Consider the following 20,855-nt stretch of genomic DNA (forward strand, 5'->3'; position numbering starts at 1 on the left):
GATCGCTACTTAATAACAGAAGTAACGAAAGGCTACCCCCAAGAAGGTGTGCTATCGCCACTTCTGTAGAATATTCTGATTGACAACCAGCAATTTGACTATCAATAGCATTGGCTAAGACTGTCTTAGTAAACTGGGAAAAAGCTTCCCATAATGACAGGTGGTAAGGCCTAAATGCTTCTAGACTTACAAAACTTTTTCTGTCAGAACCTAATATGTATAGCGTTGAGGTGTAAAGGTGATATACTGATGTAACTCACGCAGACACTGTTTGTCTGACCCTCTTTTCAGGAGAGTCATATGGCTGCGTATGCGGCTGGCCTATCAGTATGCGCCTAACCTTTAATGTGCCCTACGTGTTGCTGTTATCGAAACGGAAAACGATTTCAGCACATTCCTCAACAATGGTAGCAAGCGTCCTCAGAATGCTCCCTTTCTCGAACTTGAGCGTAAATTCCAACCATATAAGGTGGACATTCTGTGCCTAAACAAAGTAAAATGGTGGGACTTTGGAGAGTATTCCTCCCTCTCTTGCCACATTGATGACAACATACTTTCGTACTTTGTAAAACTAAGTCGTAGTAGATGCGAATCCGGTGTTGGTTGCTTCAGGCAGTTACCGCGACCCGGGAGCTGGCTTTCGACAGACTTTTAATTGCAAGTTTGCGGTCGAGGTTAATGATCATCGCAATTGTACAATGCTATGCATCCACGGAAACTTTGAAAATAGTGGAGAGGGATGCTTTCTACGAACAATTTGCAGACAATTTTCAGGGCTTCTTCTTAAAGGTGGCGTTGTGGACGTGATGGGTGATCTGAATGCCAAGGCGGGCGATGACAGCACCTTCCTCGGTGATATAACGGGGAAATACGGTCTTAGTGACCACAACGATAATGGTTTAAGGCTCGTGGATTTCTGCCACTTCCAACGCCTCGCCATTGGTGGCACATTGTTCGAGCACAGAGCCTGCCATAAGGTCCTTTGGGTTTCAACTGGCCGACATCGTACGAACAATCAAATAGACAGTAATAGATTTGGAAGTTGCTCCTTTGGTGGTGCGTAACAGGTGTTTAAATTTGCAACCCCTCATTGTATGATATAGCTGTCGCTCTACAATGGGAGAACTATCACTTCGCGATCAGCAGTTGGTTTGGGGGTTTTCTCCTGGTTGTGTGTAACAAGAGAGGCACTGACGTCCGGCTCGAAAGGGACTACTATTATAATCGCTTAAGTTGGCTTGCGTGTTACGTTCGCCACTATGTGGAGGGTTGGAGAGCCGCGACCCCTAAAGTTCAACATTGACTGCTTGTATGTCGCTCTACAGTGTGAGAGCTATCTTGCTGATCGAACGGCAGATATACTTAGTAACCTGCTTGAAAATATCGATGTATATTTGGCTGCCACCGAAAATGCTTTTTTCGAGTGCTAAAAAGATCGTTGGCCATGCCTTGAAGGTGCTCCAAAAACGCTGGCTGACTGCGGAATCGTGAAACGGATCAATGAACGATGACGGGCATGACGCGCTGGTACTCTGATACCGAAGGAAATCTCGACAAGCTCAGCGTAGTGTGCACCGATAGAAAATTTTCCAATAATTTCAGGAATCATTCCCATCAAAAAAGAACTTGCATGCAGGCGAAGTCTTTCGATGGTCCTGTGAATGGATGAAATGGCTAGTAACCGTAACATGCGAATACGGACTGCTCTTCCAAGTAGAAGAGAAATCATTTTGGCCATTAATGCACTCAAACCGAGTAAAGCCATTGGGCTTGACAGTTATTCTATAGAGTTATTTATCGCTGTACCTGCAGTTAATGTAAATCTACTGCCTCCACTCGCACAGATATCTTCGGACTCCGAGACTTTTTTCAGAGAGAAGATTCTAGAGAAGAGCAGTCATGTTCAGTATGACAATTGGAGTGATATCTACGTGCTGCTGTTGCAAAGATAATGGCTAAAATAATCCGGGAACACATCACAGGACATTTCGAAAGCTTGGTCGACAGAGAGCAGGTTGGTAAATGTCAAAAAGTCACATACTACACTGAGGTAAAATCTTGGAGGATTTTGAGGTCCAAAGCGGAGCTCGCCAGGGTAGCATTTTGTCACTGATATTGTTCCTTCTTGTTATCGGTGACATTTTTCATGCTGCATTGTCCCGAGGACAATCAACGATGATACTTCGACTACGCTGATAACATCTGTTTGCTCTCTCATCAGGTCATGGACCTTGGTGAAATGGCGCTGAATTTGGCAGGAAACGCAAGTAGAGTTAAACTAAAGATAAAAAGTAACAAATCCAAGGTTCTCAGTCTGACGGGTCATCGCATTTATTGTCAGAGCAGCGAAGTCGTCGATCAATTTGTATATCTAGGAAGTTTGACTTCTGCCAAAGTAGCACCGACCTCGATGTTGCGCGCAACATTCACAGTGCTGGATCATCTTTGTCTGCCATGTGTAAAATCTGAAAATGAGTTACCTCAACACCAAAATTAAGTTGAGACTGTTGTGTAATATTGTCCTTTCTGTGTTGCTATATTGGAGTAGCAGATGGAAAGTGAACCCGACTGTTAGTCAAAAGATTCAAGCCTCCGTCAACACCTGTCTGCGTCGTATAATCGTAGTACGCTGACCTGATACTACCTCAAACGAGGAACTTGGTCGACGCACAAACCTGGTGCCTGCACTCACTATGATCGAAAGGCGAAAGTGGCAATGGATAGAGGAAATATTAAGGCGGAGCAACAATTGCATTGCTAACTACGCCATGCTGTGGAATCTACTCTCTCAAGATGGCCGACGCGTCGGTCGTCCCAAGGACACTTGGCGCAGAACTGTACAGAAGGAGTGCAGGTGCTTCGGGAAATCGTGGTGGACGCTGAAGCATATTTCATGTAACCGCACCGCTGTGGTTGACGCACTATACCCCACGAAAGGGTAAATGGCAACCATCTATTAATACGGGTTTTTCCTAACCTTCTCTGAATCCAGCATGGACCGATCTTTGACTTCATTGTTTTTGAGGGTTCTCGATCACTTTTATTATATTATTTAACCTACAACGCCTGATCTATACAAAACCCAATATTCCAAACGCTTTTCAAATATTTGAAAATTATCTTATTCATAAGTAATAGATGTAGTTAATTAATTTCATGGCAGCTGGTATCTGATTACCAAATTGCCAATTTGCTCAGACTACTTACTTATATTGCATTGTAAAGACATTTATCTTTTCGTATAGGCAATAAAAAGCTGGTCATATTTTGTAAATTTTTTTAATTGTTTCGATAACAAAAGTGAGTGAATTATGATAAAGTGACCTTATTCTTTTCTACGAAAAAGAAAGGTAGCGGAATCTTTAGAAAGAATTTAATTTAGGAAGCGTGGTATAAACGCATGATTGAAATTGATGAATGCCGCCTAAGACCCGTAAATATACTACCAATAAAATCGTCACTAAATCGAAGTAGGACCTTTGGAATATTGTTTGTCAGTGTCACTTATGTGTTATTCGTACCTGCTATCATTATTTCTATAATTTTGTTAAATAAACGTACAAATTTCAGTAACTGCATAGTTTTGGTATCCTTGCGAAGAATTGAAAAATAATTTAAGCAATTAAATCGGAAATTGGAATAACCAAAATCATGTTCATCACGCTGGGCTTCATAACGACGCTCTTGCTTCTTGTTCCTCTGAATATTTGCGGAAAACCTCAAAAAGACGATAATGCAAGCTTAAAGCTAGGGAATTCTACCAAGAATTTGAGGGTTAATAAACCTTTATTCCGTCTTCCGAACATGAGTTTGCCGCTTTCATATGAAATTGATTTGAAGGCGGACATCCAGGTTGGTGTTTTCCAGGGAACGGTGAAAATTCAAATCCGAATTCAAGAAGATACATCCCGAGTTGTTCTGCATTCTAAAGATTTAAAAATCGAAGAAGTCAGATTCGTTAAACAAAGCAACAAGACGGAAGAGGATGAACCTAGAGCCAATAATGCTTCTTTTTCTCTGGATGCTGGAAGCGAGTTTCTAAACGTTGACTTTGATAAAGGCAGTTCCTCAGCCATGAGTAAGGGTGACGTTTGGATGTTAACGATTGTCTATTCAGGAAAATTAGGAAGTAATGATGAAGGATTTTTCGGAAAGGTGTATGAAGGACACAGGAAGAAGGAAATGTGAGTTTTACTGGTTTGACTACTTTAGTTTTGGCTGATAGAAATTGAAGTTGCGGCGATCCCTTCCTTAGACATCTGCCTACCCTATTATAGCATTTAGAAACGCTTTCCGGTAGCACAACAATTTTTACGGCATTTAATAAGTGGTTTTGAAAACCGACGATTCATATCTTAGTCAGTTTCAAGTTGAGACGAATTTCCATCGCAATTTTTAAGGTTTCTGCGTAAAACAAAAACTATATTATGTTTTGGATGCTTGATGAGTGTGCTCATACTGAAATTTCATGATAAGAAGGAAGCAAAGTAAGTGTACCAGTTGGTAGCAGGCTAATTGAATAAATAGTTCTGACATTTGATAGGGTAATTTTTAGGGTTTTGTGTAAAACTACTGGTTTTCACGGGCTCCCCACAGAGTTATTTATCGCTGCACCTGCGGTTACTACAGATCTGCTGCTCCGAATCGTACAGAAATCTTAGGAATCCAAAGAAGGGGCCCCGATTTGAGTGTAACAATTGGAGGGGTATCTGTGTGCTCCCTGTCGTTCCAAAGATAATAGCTAAAATAATTCTAGAACGCACCTAAGGAAATATCGAAAGTTTGGTTTCCGCTCCGGATCCACCTGCATTGATCACATCACCACCCGCACCCTCACCCCCCCCCCCTTCATCGATTTCGAGAAAGCTTTCTATAGCGTGAAGAGGGGGTGTATCTGAAGGACTCTACGTTCTGGAGAAATTAATAGCTTTTATTATTACATATGATGGCGCAAAATGTCACGTACTGCACCTAGGTAAAATCTCGGCCGATTTTGAGGACCCAAAAAGTATCTTGTCACCGATATCATTTCTTCTTGTTAGTGGTAACGTTCTTCGTCCTGCCTTGTCCGGAGGGCGTGGAGGAATTCTGTGGACGATGACATTCTCCCCCAAACACCTCGACTATGATGGCATCTGCTTACCCTCTCCCCAGGTTATGTACCTTGGGCGAATGACTTCAGTTTTGGAACGAAAGAGGCAAGCAGAGTTGGAGTGAAGATAAACAATAGCAAAGTAAGGTTCTCAGGCTGACGGGTCAACGCACTCTCCCTATCGGCATTAATGGGCAGAGAATCGGCAGCATCGATCAATTAATTATCTAGGAAGCGTCGCTTCTACCGACGGTGACAGTGAACTGATTGTTGCCCGACGTATTAATAGCACTAGATCCGATTTCGCTGCTTACTCTAAAATCTAGAAATGCAGCTATCTCAATACTAAGATCAAGTTGAGACTGTTGTGTGCCAGTGTTCTTTCTGTGTTGCTTTATAAGAGTAGCACATGCAGAGTGTACTCCGTTGTTATCCAAAAGATTCAAGTTTTCGTTAATACTACTTCTTAACACATCTATTTTGGTCGTGTCATTGAAGTGCGCTGATCTGACACTATTTCAAACAGAGAACTTGGTCGGCACACAGACCTGCCAATCATATACACTGTGATAGGAAGACGCAAGTGGTAGTGGATAGGTCAGACTTTAAAGAGGGGCGACCATTGCGTTGCGCGCTACGCCATGTAGTGCAATCCACTCTCCTGAGACAGCCGACGTGTAGGTCGCCCCAAGGACACTTGGCGCAGAATAGTAAAGGATGAATGCGAGCGTCTCTGCAAGTCGTGGGGAGAGCTGAGGCGCATTTCAGGTAACCACGAGCGATGGCGCATAGATGTGATTGAATTGATGGGTGACCATATATATAAACGTGGACCGCAATTATACAGTCAAGGACCTATCAAAAAGTGGCTGTCCACTTATTAAAGCGCACAATGGAGTCACTGTCAGCAACATTCAAACTCTAAAGTCGCGTCTACTACGCTTATACCCAAAATTTTTATTTTATACCGCCGGAATTCTCGTTCAAGTTGAAGCAAATGAACTTTCGGAGAGCCTCGATATCATTATCAAATGGTATGTATCGATCCAAGAGACCAATCAAAAGCTTTTGAATTGCCAAAGGTCAAATTGTCATCTGTCCGTATCCGACATTGTTGCCATTTTGAAGCATTGAAAGTTTCTACATCGGTAGCCCACACATTTCCATCTATTTTAGTCACTTTTTACGGGAAGCTAACTTTAAATTTTCTCAGGTATTGTGGATGAAACTTCCTTAGCCTACATAACGACGAAATCTGTGAGCGATACCATGACTGTCAAGTTGTGGGTAAAACCTGGCTCAATAGGTTACGGTGGGCGGGTCACTTAATCCGCATGTATGAGGATGATCAGGCCCAGAAAGTCTAGAAGGGCAACATCTATGGTCGAAAAAGAAGACGAGGCAGACCCTGCCTGAGATAGAGCCATGGCGTAGATCAGGACGCCAGATAGCTTTTAGGGATATCGAATTGGTGGACCGCAGCACAAAAACGGGATATCTAGAGTTCCTTATTAAGGCAGCCTAGACCGGATACCGGTTGTTGCACCGTTGATGATGATGATAATTTTCGTTGAAATATCTTTCCACTCGATTGAAATCTTTATCAGGTTTGACCAGATAGTTGAGTTTTGGTGATATTGCGTGAGTACTCGTCGTATCGGATAGCTGAGTAGTTAGAGTACAAGGATGTCGTGCGCAAGGTCGTGGTTCAAATCTCACTGGTGGAAGTAAAATTTTCATCGTGATTTGACGTCGGATACCAGTTGTCAATGAGTACCTGAGTCAAATCAAGGCAATAATCTTGGGCGAGCGCAATGCTGACTACATTGCCTCCTACAGGGTACTGTAATCTTGTAGTGTACCGTTAATGTCTTGAATGAAGTGCTCTAACACACTTCAAGGGCCTGTCCAATATGGGTTGTTGCGCCAATGATTATCATTATTATTACTCGTCGTATCGGCGTGGTCCCACAGTCCTCATCAGACACAGATTGATTTAGAGACCCCACAGCGATCCTGGTTTATAATGAATGTCACCAATGGAAAGAAGCCTTTATGTCAACTAAGGAGTACGGCAGCCGAGTTGTACCCCTTAACTCCACGCTTGAGCCCACCAGTAACTTCATCTGTGATATGGGCACAACCATAACTTCCATGAAACTCCCACAATGGTGCTAACCACGAACACATCCGCCAGGAATCCTCCTGAGACATATGAACTCGGAGGACTTTACCGTTCCCATGATACCAGATAACCTCTGATAAGGCTTTGTGGCCGGAGTCGCTTCTGAAGTGTCCCGCACAAAATCGAGTCTGTTGAACCAAGGTCTCGGAGGATTCGAGCACTGTATCACGATCAGCAAACCAACGTGAATACAGCTTTTCCCAGTGGCACCACGTGGAGGTTCACCTTGGTCACTTGGTGTTGACTCAGCCGACAGGGTTGTTTCTTCGCCTGCCTTCTCACCACCTCTGAGCACTAGGTTTCATCAGAGAGCAGTAACCAATTATAAACTGACTTCCGCGTCTTGGTGGTACATTCTGGAAGATAATCTCAGGATTGTGGGTCCATTTAGGCAGAGCCTCCCATTAAGATCAACTGCATCATCCCAGGAGGAATGCCTGTGTTGAAGTGGCCACCCAAAAACCAGCTACATATTTGGATTTTATTTGGATGCTTCCCAAGACTATTAAGTCTAGATTGCTTAGTGATTTCTTTTTTGATGTAAGGGAAAATAATCAGGATCCAGCTGTCGTCATTAGGTGTATCTATTGTAGTTAAGCTTTCGTCGATAGATTCTTCAAAATCATAGTCCTCCATGATTAGGAGCGCAGTGGTTGTGGTAAACCATCTTGGATGGTATATCCGATAAAATTGGCGTTTGGACGACTCCTTAAACGAGGTTCTGAAAGGCAGTAGAAGTCTGCTTCAGAGACTTAACCGACATTTGAGCAGTGGCATTTTGGGCCTGTGTTGTCAAGGAGTTTAATAGCAGCGAAGGGTGGCTGCACATTATTTCGGGTTGAAGTGAGAGCAGGATTTTAATAAGGGGTCTCCTTAGCCGTATAGAAAAACTAGTCCGACCGAATTTCTTGGCATTTATGTCACAATCTATTTGTCCCGTGTCACTTGACTTATTTTTTTCAGTTTGCCAGCTTTCGTGCTGGCAACCAAACTATTATATGCTGGATAACCATGATAATTAAAAAGATATTACTTTTTTAAAGCAATGCACTGCACTGTGTCTTCGACATTCCTCAAGGGGTTTGGGTTTTTGAGCGCTTAGTGCACCTTTATGCTATCTGGGCAATGTATTTGGAAATTCTGATATTTAAAACACGGCGCTAGCTCATTTCTCTTGACTCTGCCGAAAGGGACCATCTGGTGAAAGGTACTTAGATTGACTTGGGGCTCGTTAAATTACTTGGAGGTTTCGTAGTACTCTTCGGTGGGCTCGTTGAGTCTATCGACGCGCCGAAAAAAACCATGAGCATCTTTCATTGGAAAAACTTGATCGGTTGCGGCTACTTCATGGTAAGACCTGAAAGTGCACCATTAGGGTTTGTTTTTCTATGGGACTACGGATTATGGAGGAATGAGTCTTTTTGGTTGTTTGCTGAGGTGTTCTATGATAACGGACGATGCGTTGGGATGGCCTTCAATCATCATCATTATCAACAGCGCAACAACCGGTATCCGGTCAAGGCCTGCCTTAATAAGGAACTCCAGACATCCCGGTTTTGCGCCGAGGTCCACCAATGGATTCAGCAAAAATAAGGGTCCGACCTGCTCTAACATTTTTAATATCGTTTTAAAACCTTTCTCCTTGCGCCCGCTTCCAGGAAGAAGACTTAGATTTTCTTTACTAATCCTTTCCTACCTAATTATTCATAGGATTATAAACCTAGAAGGTTTTCAATCTAAACACAGAGGAAGATCGCCGCCGTAAGTTAAACAAAAAGCCTTTATATAAATGATGTTTCCGGTAGTCAAAAAGTCAGATTTTTCCAAGAGCTCGACTTAATGCTTCCTGAAGCGATGAGATGATATACTTGGTGAACTGTTTTGCGTGGAGTTCGCCAGAAACCCTTCAACGACTTGCTCAACACGACTTATTCTTAATTCTTGAAGGCCTTTGCATCTAAATCAGCTCCATTCTTTCAGTTTGCCTGGGGCTGCTCTATTTTTACTTCTCCTTGAATTTAAATCTTGGTATATTGTGAGGGAGCCTGACTGCACTTTCATGGTTTTACTTACTCAATCTTCTCTCCATTGATTTAACCACATTATTCTTGCCAGGTTTTTGGCAGCGACACATTTCGAACCGACTTCAGCTCGACGGGCGTTTCCATGTTATGATGAGCCGGGCCATAAGGCCACTTTTCAACTAAATATTACACATAACAAGAAGTATGTTGCGGTTTCTAACATGCCTGCAAGCGGGGATCCGGTGGATAAGTACGTGTTAAGATTATTTGAATAACTTGTAATTAAGGACTCTCCTTCCTATTTTCGTTTACACATTAGTCTCGATGGCACCTGTACTACTAGCTTTCTTGCGACACCTAAGATGTCGACTTACATGCTCGCCTTTGCGATCGGTGATTTCAAATCACATTATCTGAAAGATTCCAGACCTCAGATTAGTGTTACAACAAGAGCTGGATATAGATCCCACTCCGAATATGCACTGCAAATGAGTTCGAAAATATTGTCCGCATTAGAGAGGTATACGAACCAGTCATATCCCTTTACTAAGCTGGATAATCTGGCAATACCTGAATACAAATGGAAGGCAATGGAAAACTGGGCTTTGATTATCTACGATGAAAATAGCTTACTTACACTGAGGGAGAGATCGAAGGAGACGGAATGGAGAATTGCGTTCACAATAGCACATGAACTTACCCACCAATGGTTTGGTAATCTAGTGACACCTGCCTGGTGGTCCTATGTTTGGTTAAGTGAGGGACTTACGTCTTATTTGGAATTCCACATTTTGAAACTGGTATCTATCTTAAATCTTTCGGTATAACAAACCGGATTAAGGGGACTTCTGTTTCTAGATATTTGTCGACTTGAACTTCGACCAGTGGTTTGTGATGAGCAAGACGCATGTGGTTTTGGCGGAAGATACTAACCAAACGTATCACCCTTTAACGTACTGGCCCCATGATCTTGCTGGAATCAGGGGAATTTTTGATTACATAACCTACCACAAAGGTTCAGTGAAATATTTAAATTAGGGATTTATCGAACAATGAGTCTATGCTCACATGTATTTCAGGCGCATGTATCTTTCGAATGATTGAGCACGTCCTCACTAAAGATGCATTTCAAAAAGCTCTAAGGAACTACCTGGCTGACCGGTAATATCAAAAATATTTCAAAATTGGTACAGTTTTAGTATCTGTTTTCAGAAAGTATGGATCAGTGAGTCCAGATATCATTTTCCAATATTTCACGGATGCGGCTGTTCAAGATGGAGTATTCGAAAATACTGAAATTGATTTTCAATCGTTCCTGAGAACATGGACCTTGCAAAGTGGTTACCCACTGGTGACACTGGTAAGGGATTATGATAGCGGAACATTTCGATTGCAACAGGAGCCATTTGACACCATTGGCAGAGAGAACAAAAATGATACTAGGATTTGGTGGATCCCGTTCAATTATGTAACTAAAAATATGGATACTTTCGAAGTTACCATCGCTGATGGGTACCTCGACAGCAGTGGTGAGCAAACCATCTCCCCTGCTTTGAAAATGTGGACGAATGAGGACTGGCTAATTCTAAACAAACAACAGACTGGCTTCTACCGAGTGAACTATGATCCCAGGAATTGGGCTCTTATTACAGGGGCCCTTTTGAAAAACCATACGTCCATACACGTCCTTAATAGGGCGCAGCTCATGGACGATGCGTACCATCTTATGACCGTAAATCGGTTACCAGTAAACGTCTTCCTGAATCTCTTGAAATATATGGTAAAGGAGGATGAGTATGCCCCTTGGAAAACATTTGAATCTGTTCTAGGACAACTTAGACGACGCCTTCCCGATCGACAGGACAGTATTGGCTTTGACAACTTTCTGAGAGATGTGACAACGGTTCCTTATGAACGTTTTGGGTTATTAGCCCAGCCGAAAGATGACTTCTTAAGACATTTAACCCGGAAAATAGTTATTAATCTGGCTTGTTACTCTGGCCACGAGGAATGCCTACATGAAACTAAAGCCCTGCTGAACAAGATTTTACTGAATAAAACAAAAAAGATTAATAATGATTTGAAAAGCACGATTTTGTGCAACGGCATGAAAAGCGCTACGCATCAAGATTTTAGTTTAGTCCTAAGTTTATTTGTTAAGTCGCGAGATAAGTATGAGCGCAAGGAGTACATGGAATGCTTGGGCTGCATGATGGACGCTAACCTCATACGCTTGTATTTGACGACTGCAATGAAGAAGACGTTTGACATAAAATACACCGTCGATGAGAGGCTTTATGTTTTGAAGTCGGTTATTCAGGCAGGCAGGATTGGTTTAAGGGTAGCCATTGAATTCCTCATAGAAAATACCGTGGAGTATTCCAAGATAAGCGCTGGTAAGAGAAACGCACTTCAAGAAGCGGTTCAGGAGGTTGGGCGATATATTGTTAATAAAAAGTTGCAGATGGATGTGAGTTATATTTCGGTCTTGACAATTTTTCCCAAAAAAAAAAGGAAACTTTTCGGTCACTCATATTTCTTTAAATTTTTTGATTATTTGCAGTTTACACGACTCCTGAAGAAAGTCAAAAGATACTCGCTCCTTTCAAAGGAACATACGAAACCAATAGAGAACACGGTGCAAAGGAATATAATTTGGGCGGACCGTCATCGGAAGCCCATTATAGAGTGGTTTAGTACGTATAATTACGATAAGACAAGCAAAACCGTTGCTGTGACGTCTGGAGCATTAATTGGTGGTGAAATATCGTGGATTATTTTGGGTTTGAATATCATAAGTTTATATTTGGTTCGGTATTAGATAGTATACGTATGTTTTTGGTAACTGTCTGCAATCTGAAGCAGTTGAAATGCTAAGTTTAGGATTAGGGCCCATTGTCTTGTATATTTCATCGAAATTTGTAATTAGGTAATTTTATAATTTTTCAATGTTTGCGATTCATATTGAAGAAGAAAATGAAAATACAACTGAAAAATATAAGGGGGACCTTTTATTTATCTATATGGTGATGTCAATATTTCTCCGAAAGGGCACTACTTTGACATGATGGGGTAGCTTGTGGTACTTCGCTACTGTACGCGGCACCTCTAAAACTTAAATATATCTATGAATCTATACTCCCCAAAAAGTCGCAAGCGACTCTTTTCTAATCTATCCTCGATGTTGACCAATCTTAAGATTTTCGGAGCCAAGTCAAGTTCATATTCTTATTTGTGGAAGGTATGCCTCCCCACTTCGCTGAAAAGCTTGCACTTAACGCCTATGGTGTAGTCAGATTGGAAGGAGATTACAGCGGCTCCCATAAAAGAAGGAGCTTTAAGTCTGATCGACGCCTTCGATGCTTTGGCCATTAATGCAGATAGGGAGAGTGCATGACCCGTCAAACTGATAACCTTGGTTTTGTTGGTGTTTATCTTCAGGCCAACTCTACTTGCCTCTGTTTCCAAATTCAGAGCCATTTGATCAAGATCCATGATCCGGTAAGAGAGGAAGCAAATGACATCAGCGTAGTCGATGTGTTTGAAGAAAAATGTCATCGTCCATAGAATTCCTTCTCATCCTCCGGACAAGACAGCACGAAGAACGTCACTGATAATAAGAATAAATAATATCGGCGACCGGATCCAAACCCGCTTTGGACCTCAAAATTCTACGAGATTTTGCCTCGTTGTAGCACCTGACATTTTATGCCATCATATGTCGTTCAGACAATAGCTAATAGTTTCTTCAGAAGGCCTCTCTTGCATAGAGCACTCCAGATGCACTCCTCCCACCATCCCCTTCTTCCACTCTTTGGGAAAAGTCTTGCACTTCCGAGAATTCCGTACGAGCGGAAGTAACAGATCTGTAGTAAATGGAGGTGCTGCGATAAATAATTCTGCCGGGAGACTGTCAAGCCCAGAGCGGTTTTACTCCGTTTGAGTCCATTGATTGCCGAAATGATTTCCTTCTGTTTGAAAATTCTCTATTGTTACGGTGTGCACTGCGCTGGACTTCTCGTCATTTCGCTCGGTATCGCAGTTCGAACACGTAACGTCCGCTATTAAAGGAAGCAGTCAGTACATTCTTCAACCCCTTCCGTTCATCGATTCTGCACGATTCTGCAGCCAGCCAGATTTTATTATGTACAATCGGGACGTAGCTGACCACCTGTCTAGCACCAGAGGGAAGAGCATTTTCGATGGCAGCCCAATGCCGGGTTACTCATTACATCTACCGTTCGATTAGCAAGATAGCTCCCCCACTGTTTAGCGACAGCAGGATCACACAAGTGGTTGATGTTGAACTTAGGGGGTCACGCATTACATGTCCAAGCAAGGTGTTGTCAGACCCCACTTTGGAATTTAGATCACCCATCGCTATCAAAATGCCACCTTTAGGGCGCCTCTCCTGAACTGCGTGTAATTGCTCGTAGACAGCATCCTTCCCCACTTAGCCAGAAGTTTTCTATGCTGCCAAGCATTGTACAATTGTGACGCTCCTTAACTTGGACAGAAATCTTGCAGTTAGAAGTCTGTCAGTAACTAGCTCCCAGGTTAAGAGAGCGCTCCTTGCGGTAGTCATCCGAAGCAACTCGACACTGAATTCGCGTCTGCTATCATTGGAATTTCCAGAGTACTAAAGCACATTGGCATCAGTGTGGCAAAAAGGAGAATAGTATTCTCCAGACTCTCACCGTCTTACTAATTTTAGCCCGATAATGTCCAGCTTATATCCGTGGAATTTTCGCTCAAGATCGAGAAAGCGAGCATTCTGAGGACCCTGGCTACCGTATCCAAGGAGCACATTCCACAAACCAATCATAGTTCGTTTTCGATAGCTCCAGGCCATAAGCGTGAGGCCAGTCCCTATCCGAGGCGTTGTTAGGGTTTCGATTGCAACGAAGTTTCAAAATGTGCAGGTTGCTAGCCCACCAACTTTCAGACCCTTTAGTCGCCTCTTGCAACAAGCAGGGAAGACTGTGAGTCTACTCTTAAGCCCCAACCCAGTATACAGCATTTAACTGGATTCTAACACATCTTTTCATCATCAACGGCACTACAACGGGTATCCGGTCTAAGCCTACTTAATGAAAAACTGCAGACATCCCGATTTTGCGCCGAGATCCACCAATATCCCTAAAAGCTGTCTGGCGTCCAGCCCCACGCCATCTCCACTTTTCAGGCATGGTCTGTTTCATTTTCTATTGTCCTTATATACTTTCCGACAAACTTTACTTTATGACCAACCCACCGCAACCAATTAAGCTGGATTTTATCCATAACCTCATGGTATCGCTCATAGATTTCATCGTTGTATAGGCTACGAAATCATTTATCTTCATTTAAGGGACTAGAAACCCTTCGGAGGATTTTTCTCTTGAACGCGGCCAAAAATTCGAAATTTCTCTTGCTAAGAACCCAAACCTCCGAGGAATACATGAGAACTGGCAAGATCACAGTCTCGTACAGAAAGAACTATGACCTTTTGGTGAGTCGTTTTGAGCGGAAAAGTTTTTGTAAGCTGAAAAAGGCGCTGTTGGCTGCCAACAGTTGGCTAGATTTAAACAGGATAGAGCCTCTTGCAGTAACATCAGGATCGCAGATCACTTTTTCCAGGGTCAGGTTAAAGAGGCTGCACAATAGGGGACCTCTTCCTCCAAAACCGTTCTTGGTGTCGAATGGTCTTGAGAGTGATCCTGCTGCTTTTATCTGGCCTCGCACATTGGTCAGGGTCAGCCTAGTCTTATCAATTTCGTCGGGATATCGAATTGTCTTATGGTCGCGTACAGTTTTACCCTGTCTATGCTATCAAAGGCGGCTCCAAATTCGATGAAAAGATGGTGCAACTGAGGTCCATACTCCAACAGTTTTTCCATCGCTTGCTGCACAGAGAAAATCTGATCTATTGCTTATTTACCTGGAGTGAAGCCTCTTTGGTATGGGCCAATCTTGGGCGTGTGGGGCTATCCGGCCTAGCAAGATAGCGGAGAATATCTTATAGATAGTACTCAGCAACGTGATACCTATACAATTGCTGCACTGTGCGATATCACCCTTTTTATGTATGGGACAGATAATACCCCGTAGCCAATCGGCTTCCCTTTTCCGTCTGTGAATTTGCTTCCTCGCTCCACCGAATTCGTGATAAGTCTCCACGCGTATCGACATTCCTTGAGAAAGTAACATTAGTTTTTATGCAGCATTCTTACATTCCGGTTCTAGCTTACATTCTTCGTGGAGCTAGCCTTTCCAGCTTTTTTTTTGTGATTGAGGCCAAATATGTATGTTTGTGGCCGTATCGATGATAACGTTCTTCAATTGGTCGAGGAGATCATTTGTTGATGCTTCTTCTCCAGGACCTCTGTTGCTGTGGTTATTGCAGCATCCATTTCCCTACAGAGGGTTGCTGTGTGGCTGGCTTCAATGTTAACTCTCACCTGATTGTCAGAGGGGATTCTAGGCAGTGCTGTTATTCGAGCCCGGAGTATCATGTCAACGAAATAGTGATCCGAAACTATATTGGTCCCCCTACATTTTTCCAAATTCATTAAAGTTGAAATGTGGTGGTGTTCTATAAACAAGTGGTCAATTTTGTTGAAAGTGGTCCTCACGTTAATTTGTGGACCGCGCAAACCAGGTACTTCCATCAATCATTTGCTGCTAATTGAATAATCTGGAGTCCGTTATCATTGGTATTCTTATGTAAGCTATGAGAGCTAACTTATCGCCTGAATACGGGCTCTGTCTCTACTGGGCTTTTAAAATGTCCAAGTATGGCTTTGATATCATACTCGGGACAGGCTTCGAGAAAGAACTCCCAGCGGTCGCCATGTGGAGATGCAGATAGTGTTTCGTAGTGGAGTTGTTGGTGTTGGTTCAGAAGGCGTTTCCCAGGTTTTATGCTGCATCGTGGATACCAATCTGCGTTTCGTCCTGGAACCTATACTACCCTTTGTCCACACATCTTTTATTTGAGCCAGCAAAGCCAACGGAATGCACTTTTTCAGAGCCCAATCTTTTGGTATTGGGTGTAGCCTTCAAAAAAATATTCATTGAATTTTTCGACACGCTTTAAAAGATAAGTCTGACAAAGTTCGTCTTGTAATATGGAATCCAAATATGTATATTGACATGTCTTAACGACTCCTTCCGAAAAAGATTGCCAACATATTAGAAAAAGTCTTATAAATTAATTTAAATTTTCTACTGTCTGAAAAATAATTTGCCTAAGCAGCTGAGCATCCTTGCATGTTTCATTCCCTAGCAAACTATCCCTAGCGAAATTCATCAGGCAAGTTTACGTGAAGAGGTTTGCGGTTTTCCGGCTGACACGCTATAATAGATTATCCGAAAAGTGACTGGATTTTACATTTGCCATTCATTGCAAAATTTCCGTCGAATTTCTGACAAGATTGTAACTAGGGTCTTAATATCAAGTGAGGTAAATTCTATAATCCCAATTTGAAGGCCGCGCTTGCTGCAAAATTTGTTCTAGCCTATGCAAATCCTTTGCTCTTCTATCCTCCTCGTTTTGCGTTTTTATCGAAAAATAAGTTCATGTGGTGTACGAAATTAAAGGTATCCATTGATGCTTTCCAAAAGGGATTTCTAGTTTTAACAGCAGTCGTAAGAAGATGGATAAGAAGGGCGCATGAAGGGCATGGACTTAAATCAAACTATCCATTCGAAAGATTTTAAATTTACAGCAGTCCTTATTATGTTCACTCCGCCGTCGTTAAGTTTTTGAATTATATTGACCATAGGTACACAATACGATAGTGGAAAGTTTGGTGGGAATACTACTATTAAAAAGAAAGCACTACTTGCCCAAAAATATCGCTTTTCGTTTAGTTGACTGCATTCCGAGATATGATGTGCATAACGACAGTATCACAGGTAATAGGGAGTGGATTGGCGTACCTACTGCTTAATATGCATACACATGAGACCACTGTCGACCCATATACAATATTACTTCATTCTTGCCTAAGAAATCCACATTATTTTTCATACCTTTTAAATATTTCCGATGCTATCTTGTTAAGAACATGAAGATTAATACAAAGACCAAGCAAGCAGGAAATACGATTGATAGTAGATGTCCTTTAAAACTACTCATTTAGATAAAGCTCAATCTGATTACCCAGAAATAAAAAAATAAAGCCATCTAATTTCATTGGCCACTTATGTACATACATACTAAATATCCTAACTACCCTAAACATGCAACTCGTATCTTTCCACAATGTCACTAGCATTTCTCAATTATTTCCCAAGGTAGCGAATCCAATTAGACATCATATAATTATGTTTGAGGCAAATGATGCGAGTATTCCGTGACGTGTTTGCGTCGATGAAAAGATAAAATCACCTTTACAATTTTCGCAAGATAAGCACCCCACCTCGAACGCGTACATATGTTCCGCTCATTCCATTCGAGGATATTATCGTACAGTTCGAGGTGTTCTGCTTGAGCGTATGCTACTAAATAGGTTGCGTTTGGGGTGACAGAAGAAGGGCGATAACGTAAGGAAAAGTCGTGCGTGTCCTGGTCGTTGTGAGCCTGAAATTTACTACTCAGATATCTTCCTTGTTGGTCAGCCGAGCTTGTACTCGTGCATGCTACGTCATGGCTGTGACGAGACAGCTCAGCGAAAATTCCGTTCAAGGCTACTTCCTTCATGAGGGGTTGCAAGGTGCAGTCGCTCAGTTCAGATGGGGAAGTGAAGGATTCGGATCAAGCCGGAGCTTTCGATGTTTCTCCTTCAACCATAAGTTTGAGAAGCAACGTTCGTAGGAGTTTGGCATTTGGATATTATAAGGATGCATGTCGTCGAGTAAATATTTTCGTTATAAATAAATGATGCTAAAAGCGTTCAATATTTCATACTTTGACACGGAGAACTACGTGTTCAATTTGGAAAAAGAATTTTTAAAAAGTTTTCACGCATATCCTTAGCGGACGGAGTGGGGTGAAACATACAGTGAAATCGTTAAGTGAGATTTTCCAGGGAGACGGAGGAGCACTTTCAGGGTCACATCCTGATGCACTAGAGCACTAATCTTATGCTTCGAGTCAGTTCAATATGAAATTTTAATTTTTTTCTTAACTTCAATTCAGAATTGCAAATATTTCCCAAATTTAGAAAAAAATTGACTTTCTCGAAAGGACAAAATGAGCTTGAATCTAAAGACAGTGGATTATTATTCGCAATTTTTAGAGGCAATATATAGCATTCAGTAACTTTGCCAGTGTGTTTTCCATATTCTATATGAATCGCGAGAAAAACGGATATTTGAGGAAACAAAGCAGGAATAGGTAGTTTCGTTACAGGTTCATTAATAGCAAATATTATAATTCAGCGAGCTTAATCGCGTTTGATAGAGTATTATTCGTTTGTGTCAAATATTCTACAACACCTGACATTCAAATTGAATCGTCACGCAAGAAAAGGACGTATAAGGATATAGTTAAAAGGAAGTTGGCTTTCCGGCAACCCAACTTTGTTGCCGATAGGTAACCAAGGGCATAGGAGCATTAGAGTTATCTAGGTCGCAACACCCCACAAAGGGTAGTATAGGTCCCAGGGCGAAACGTGGATTGGTACCCACGATGGAGCATGAAACCTGGGAAATGCCTGCTGAACCAACACCAACAGCTCTACTATCAAACCCTATCTCCACCTCCACGTGGTGACCGCTGGGAGCTCTTTCTTAACGAAAAGCTGCAGACGGAGAAGGATGAAGGTGAGTCTCCCGCGCCTAAAAACGGGACAAATTGTACCAACTGGTCCTCCAGGTTGGGGGTTGGGTAGGGCTGACAACCCTACACGGAAAACAACTTGTTACGAAGCCACAACAGCAGCCTCGGACAGAACGGATTTTAAAACGACGGACCCGACAGCGAACACGGAATAACGATTTGCGCATTTTCTCATCGAACGTGCGCTCCCTGTACAGAGATGAAGTTGACGAGCAGCTAGCCGATACCCTGTCCCAATATAGGGCTGATATAACAGCGTTGCAAGAGATGCGATGGACAGGGACCGGTTTCCTGGAGAAGAGCCACTACACCATATATTATAGCGGTCATCCAGTAAACCATGTGCTCGGAGTAGGTTTCTTAGTCAGCCAAAAAATGAAACCTACTGTTATCGGCCTTGAAAACATAAGCGAACGGCTATGCACTCTGCGCTTGCGAGGCAAGTTTAGAAATATAAGCCTCATAAACGTTCACGCCCCTACAGAGGAGACTGCAGAGTCGGAGAAGGATACCTTCTACGAGGCAGTAGAACGAACGCTCGAAGCTTGTCCCAGATATGATATCAAAATCATACTTGGGGATTTTAACAGCCAAGTAGGGAATGAGCCGGTATTCAGGCGATACGTTGGCTCCCATAGCTTACACGAAAAAACAAATGATAACGGACTGCGGATTATTCAATTAGCAGGGACACGAAATGGTTGTTGGAAGTACCTGGTTTGCGCGGAAAGCGGTCCACAAACATACATGGGCCTCTCCAGACGGGACCACTTTCAACCAAATTGACCACGTGTTGATCGAACGCCGCCACCTCTCAGCCTTGATGAATGTCAGAACATATAGGGGGGCCAATATAGACTCGGATCACTGTCTCGTTGGCATGGTGCTCCGAGCTCGAATAACAATACCACCTAGAATCCCCTCTGACAATCAGGTGAGAGTGAACACTGAAGCCATCCACAACACAACCCTCCGCGACACCTATAAGAGGGAAATGGATGCCGCAATAACCGCAGTCAACAGAGGACCTGGAGATGAAGCATCAACAAATGATCTTCACAATCACCTGAAGAACGTTATCATGGATACGGCCACAAACATACTTGGCTCCAGCCGCAAAAGGAGTCGGAACGGCTGGTTTGACGATGAATGTAAGCTAGCAACGGAACGGAAGAATGCTGCATACCGAGTAATGTTGCATTCTCAAAGAACGCGGGCACGCGCAGAGACTTATCACAAACTCCGTCGAGCGGAGAAGCGACTTCACAGACGGAAAAAGGAAGCCTGGGAGAACCAACAAGTCTGTGAACTAGAAAAGTACAGGGAGGAACCGAACCAGGCGCGCAAGTTTTACCAACAAGTCAGCAGGATGAAACCTTATACACCTCGATGCTCATCCTGCCGAGACAAAGACGGAAATCTGATTTCCGACAGAATGGGCATATTAGAGCGATGGATTGAGTACTTTGATGAGCTACTGAACAACCAGAACATCGGCGAGTTGGAGGTCCCGCCAACTGAAGACGACGGACAAATACTGCCACCACCAAATTTAGGAGAAACAGTCCGTGCAATTCATCGGCTGAAAAATCATAAGTCGCCAGGAGCCGATGGAATTACAGCCGAATTGGTTAAATATGGAAGCGACCAGTTACACCAAGTGGTTCATCAACTTGTGCTCAAGGTATGGGACAGCGAATCAATGCCTGACGATCGGCAACGAGGCATTATCTGTCTCATACATAAAAAGGGAGATATCACACAGTGCAGCAACTATAGAGGTATCAC

General features: G+C 42.7%; 1 protein-coding gene across 1 annotated transcript; it reads left to right on the forward strand.

Annotated features, from left to right (window-relative positions):
• Positions 1–3,509: 3,509 nt before the first annotated feature.
• Positions 3,510–12,269, forward strand: LOC119658360 (aminopeptidase N-like). Its single transcript, XM_038065720.1, has 7 exons — positions 3,510–4,184; positions 9,393–9,551; positions 9,621–10,101; positions 10,160–10,316; positions 10,381–10,462; positions 10,514–11,771; positions 11,865–12,269. The coding sequence occupies exons 1-7, from the start codon at positions 3,652–3,654 to the stop codon at positions 12,120–12,122; spliced, it is 2,928 nt and encodes a 975-aa protein (XP_037921648.1). The 5' UTR covers positions 3,510–3,651; the 3' UTR covers positions 12,123–12,269.
• The last annotated feature ends 8,586 nt before the right edge of the window (positions 12,270–20,855 follow it).

Source organism: Hermetia illucens, chromosome 5 (genome assembly GCF_905115235.1).
Source record: "Hermetia illucens chromosome 5, iHerIll2.2.curated.20191125, whole genome shotgun sequence".
In the NCBI taxonomy this organism is placed as follows: domain Eukaryota; kingdom Metazoa; phylum Arthropoda; class Insecta; order Diptera; family Stratiomyidae; genus Hermetia; species Hermetia illucens.

What these genes read in the sequence shown, in the direction of transcription:
- LOC119658360 (XM_038065720.1), top strand. Translation starts at nt 3,652, where the DNA reads ATGTTCATCACGCTGGGCTTCATAACGACGCTCTTGCTTCTTGTTCCT. An exon ending in GGACACAGGAAGAAGGAAAT is followed by an intron (nt 4,185 to 9,392) that starts GTGAGTTTTACT and finishes TATTCTTGCCAG; the next exon opens with GTTTTTGGCAGCGACACATT. An exon ending in TTACATAACCTACCACAAAG is followed by an intron (nt 10,317 to 10,380) that starts GTTCAGTGAAAT and finishes CATGTATTTCAG; the next exon opens with GCGCATGTATCTTTCGAATG.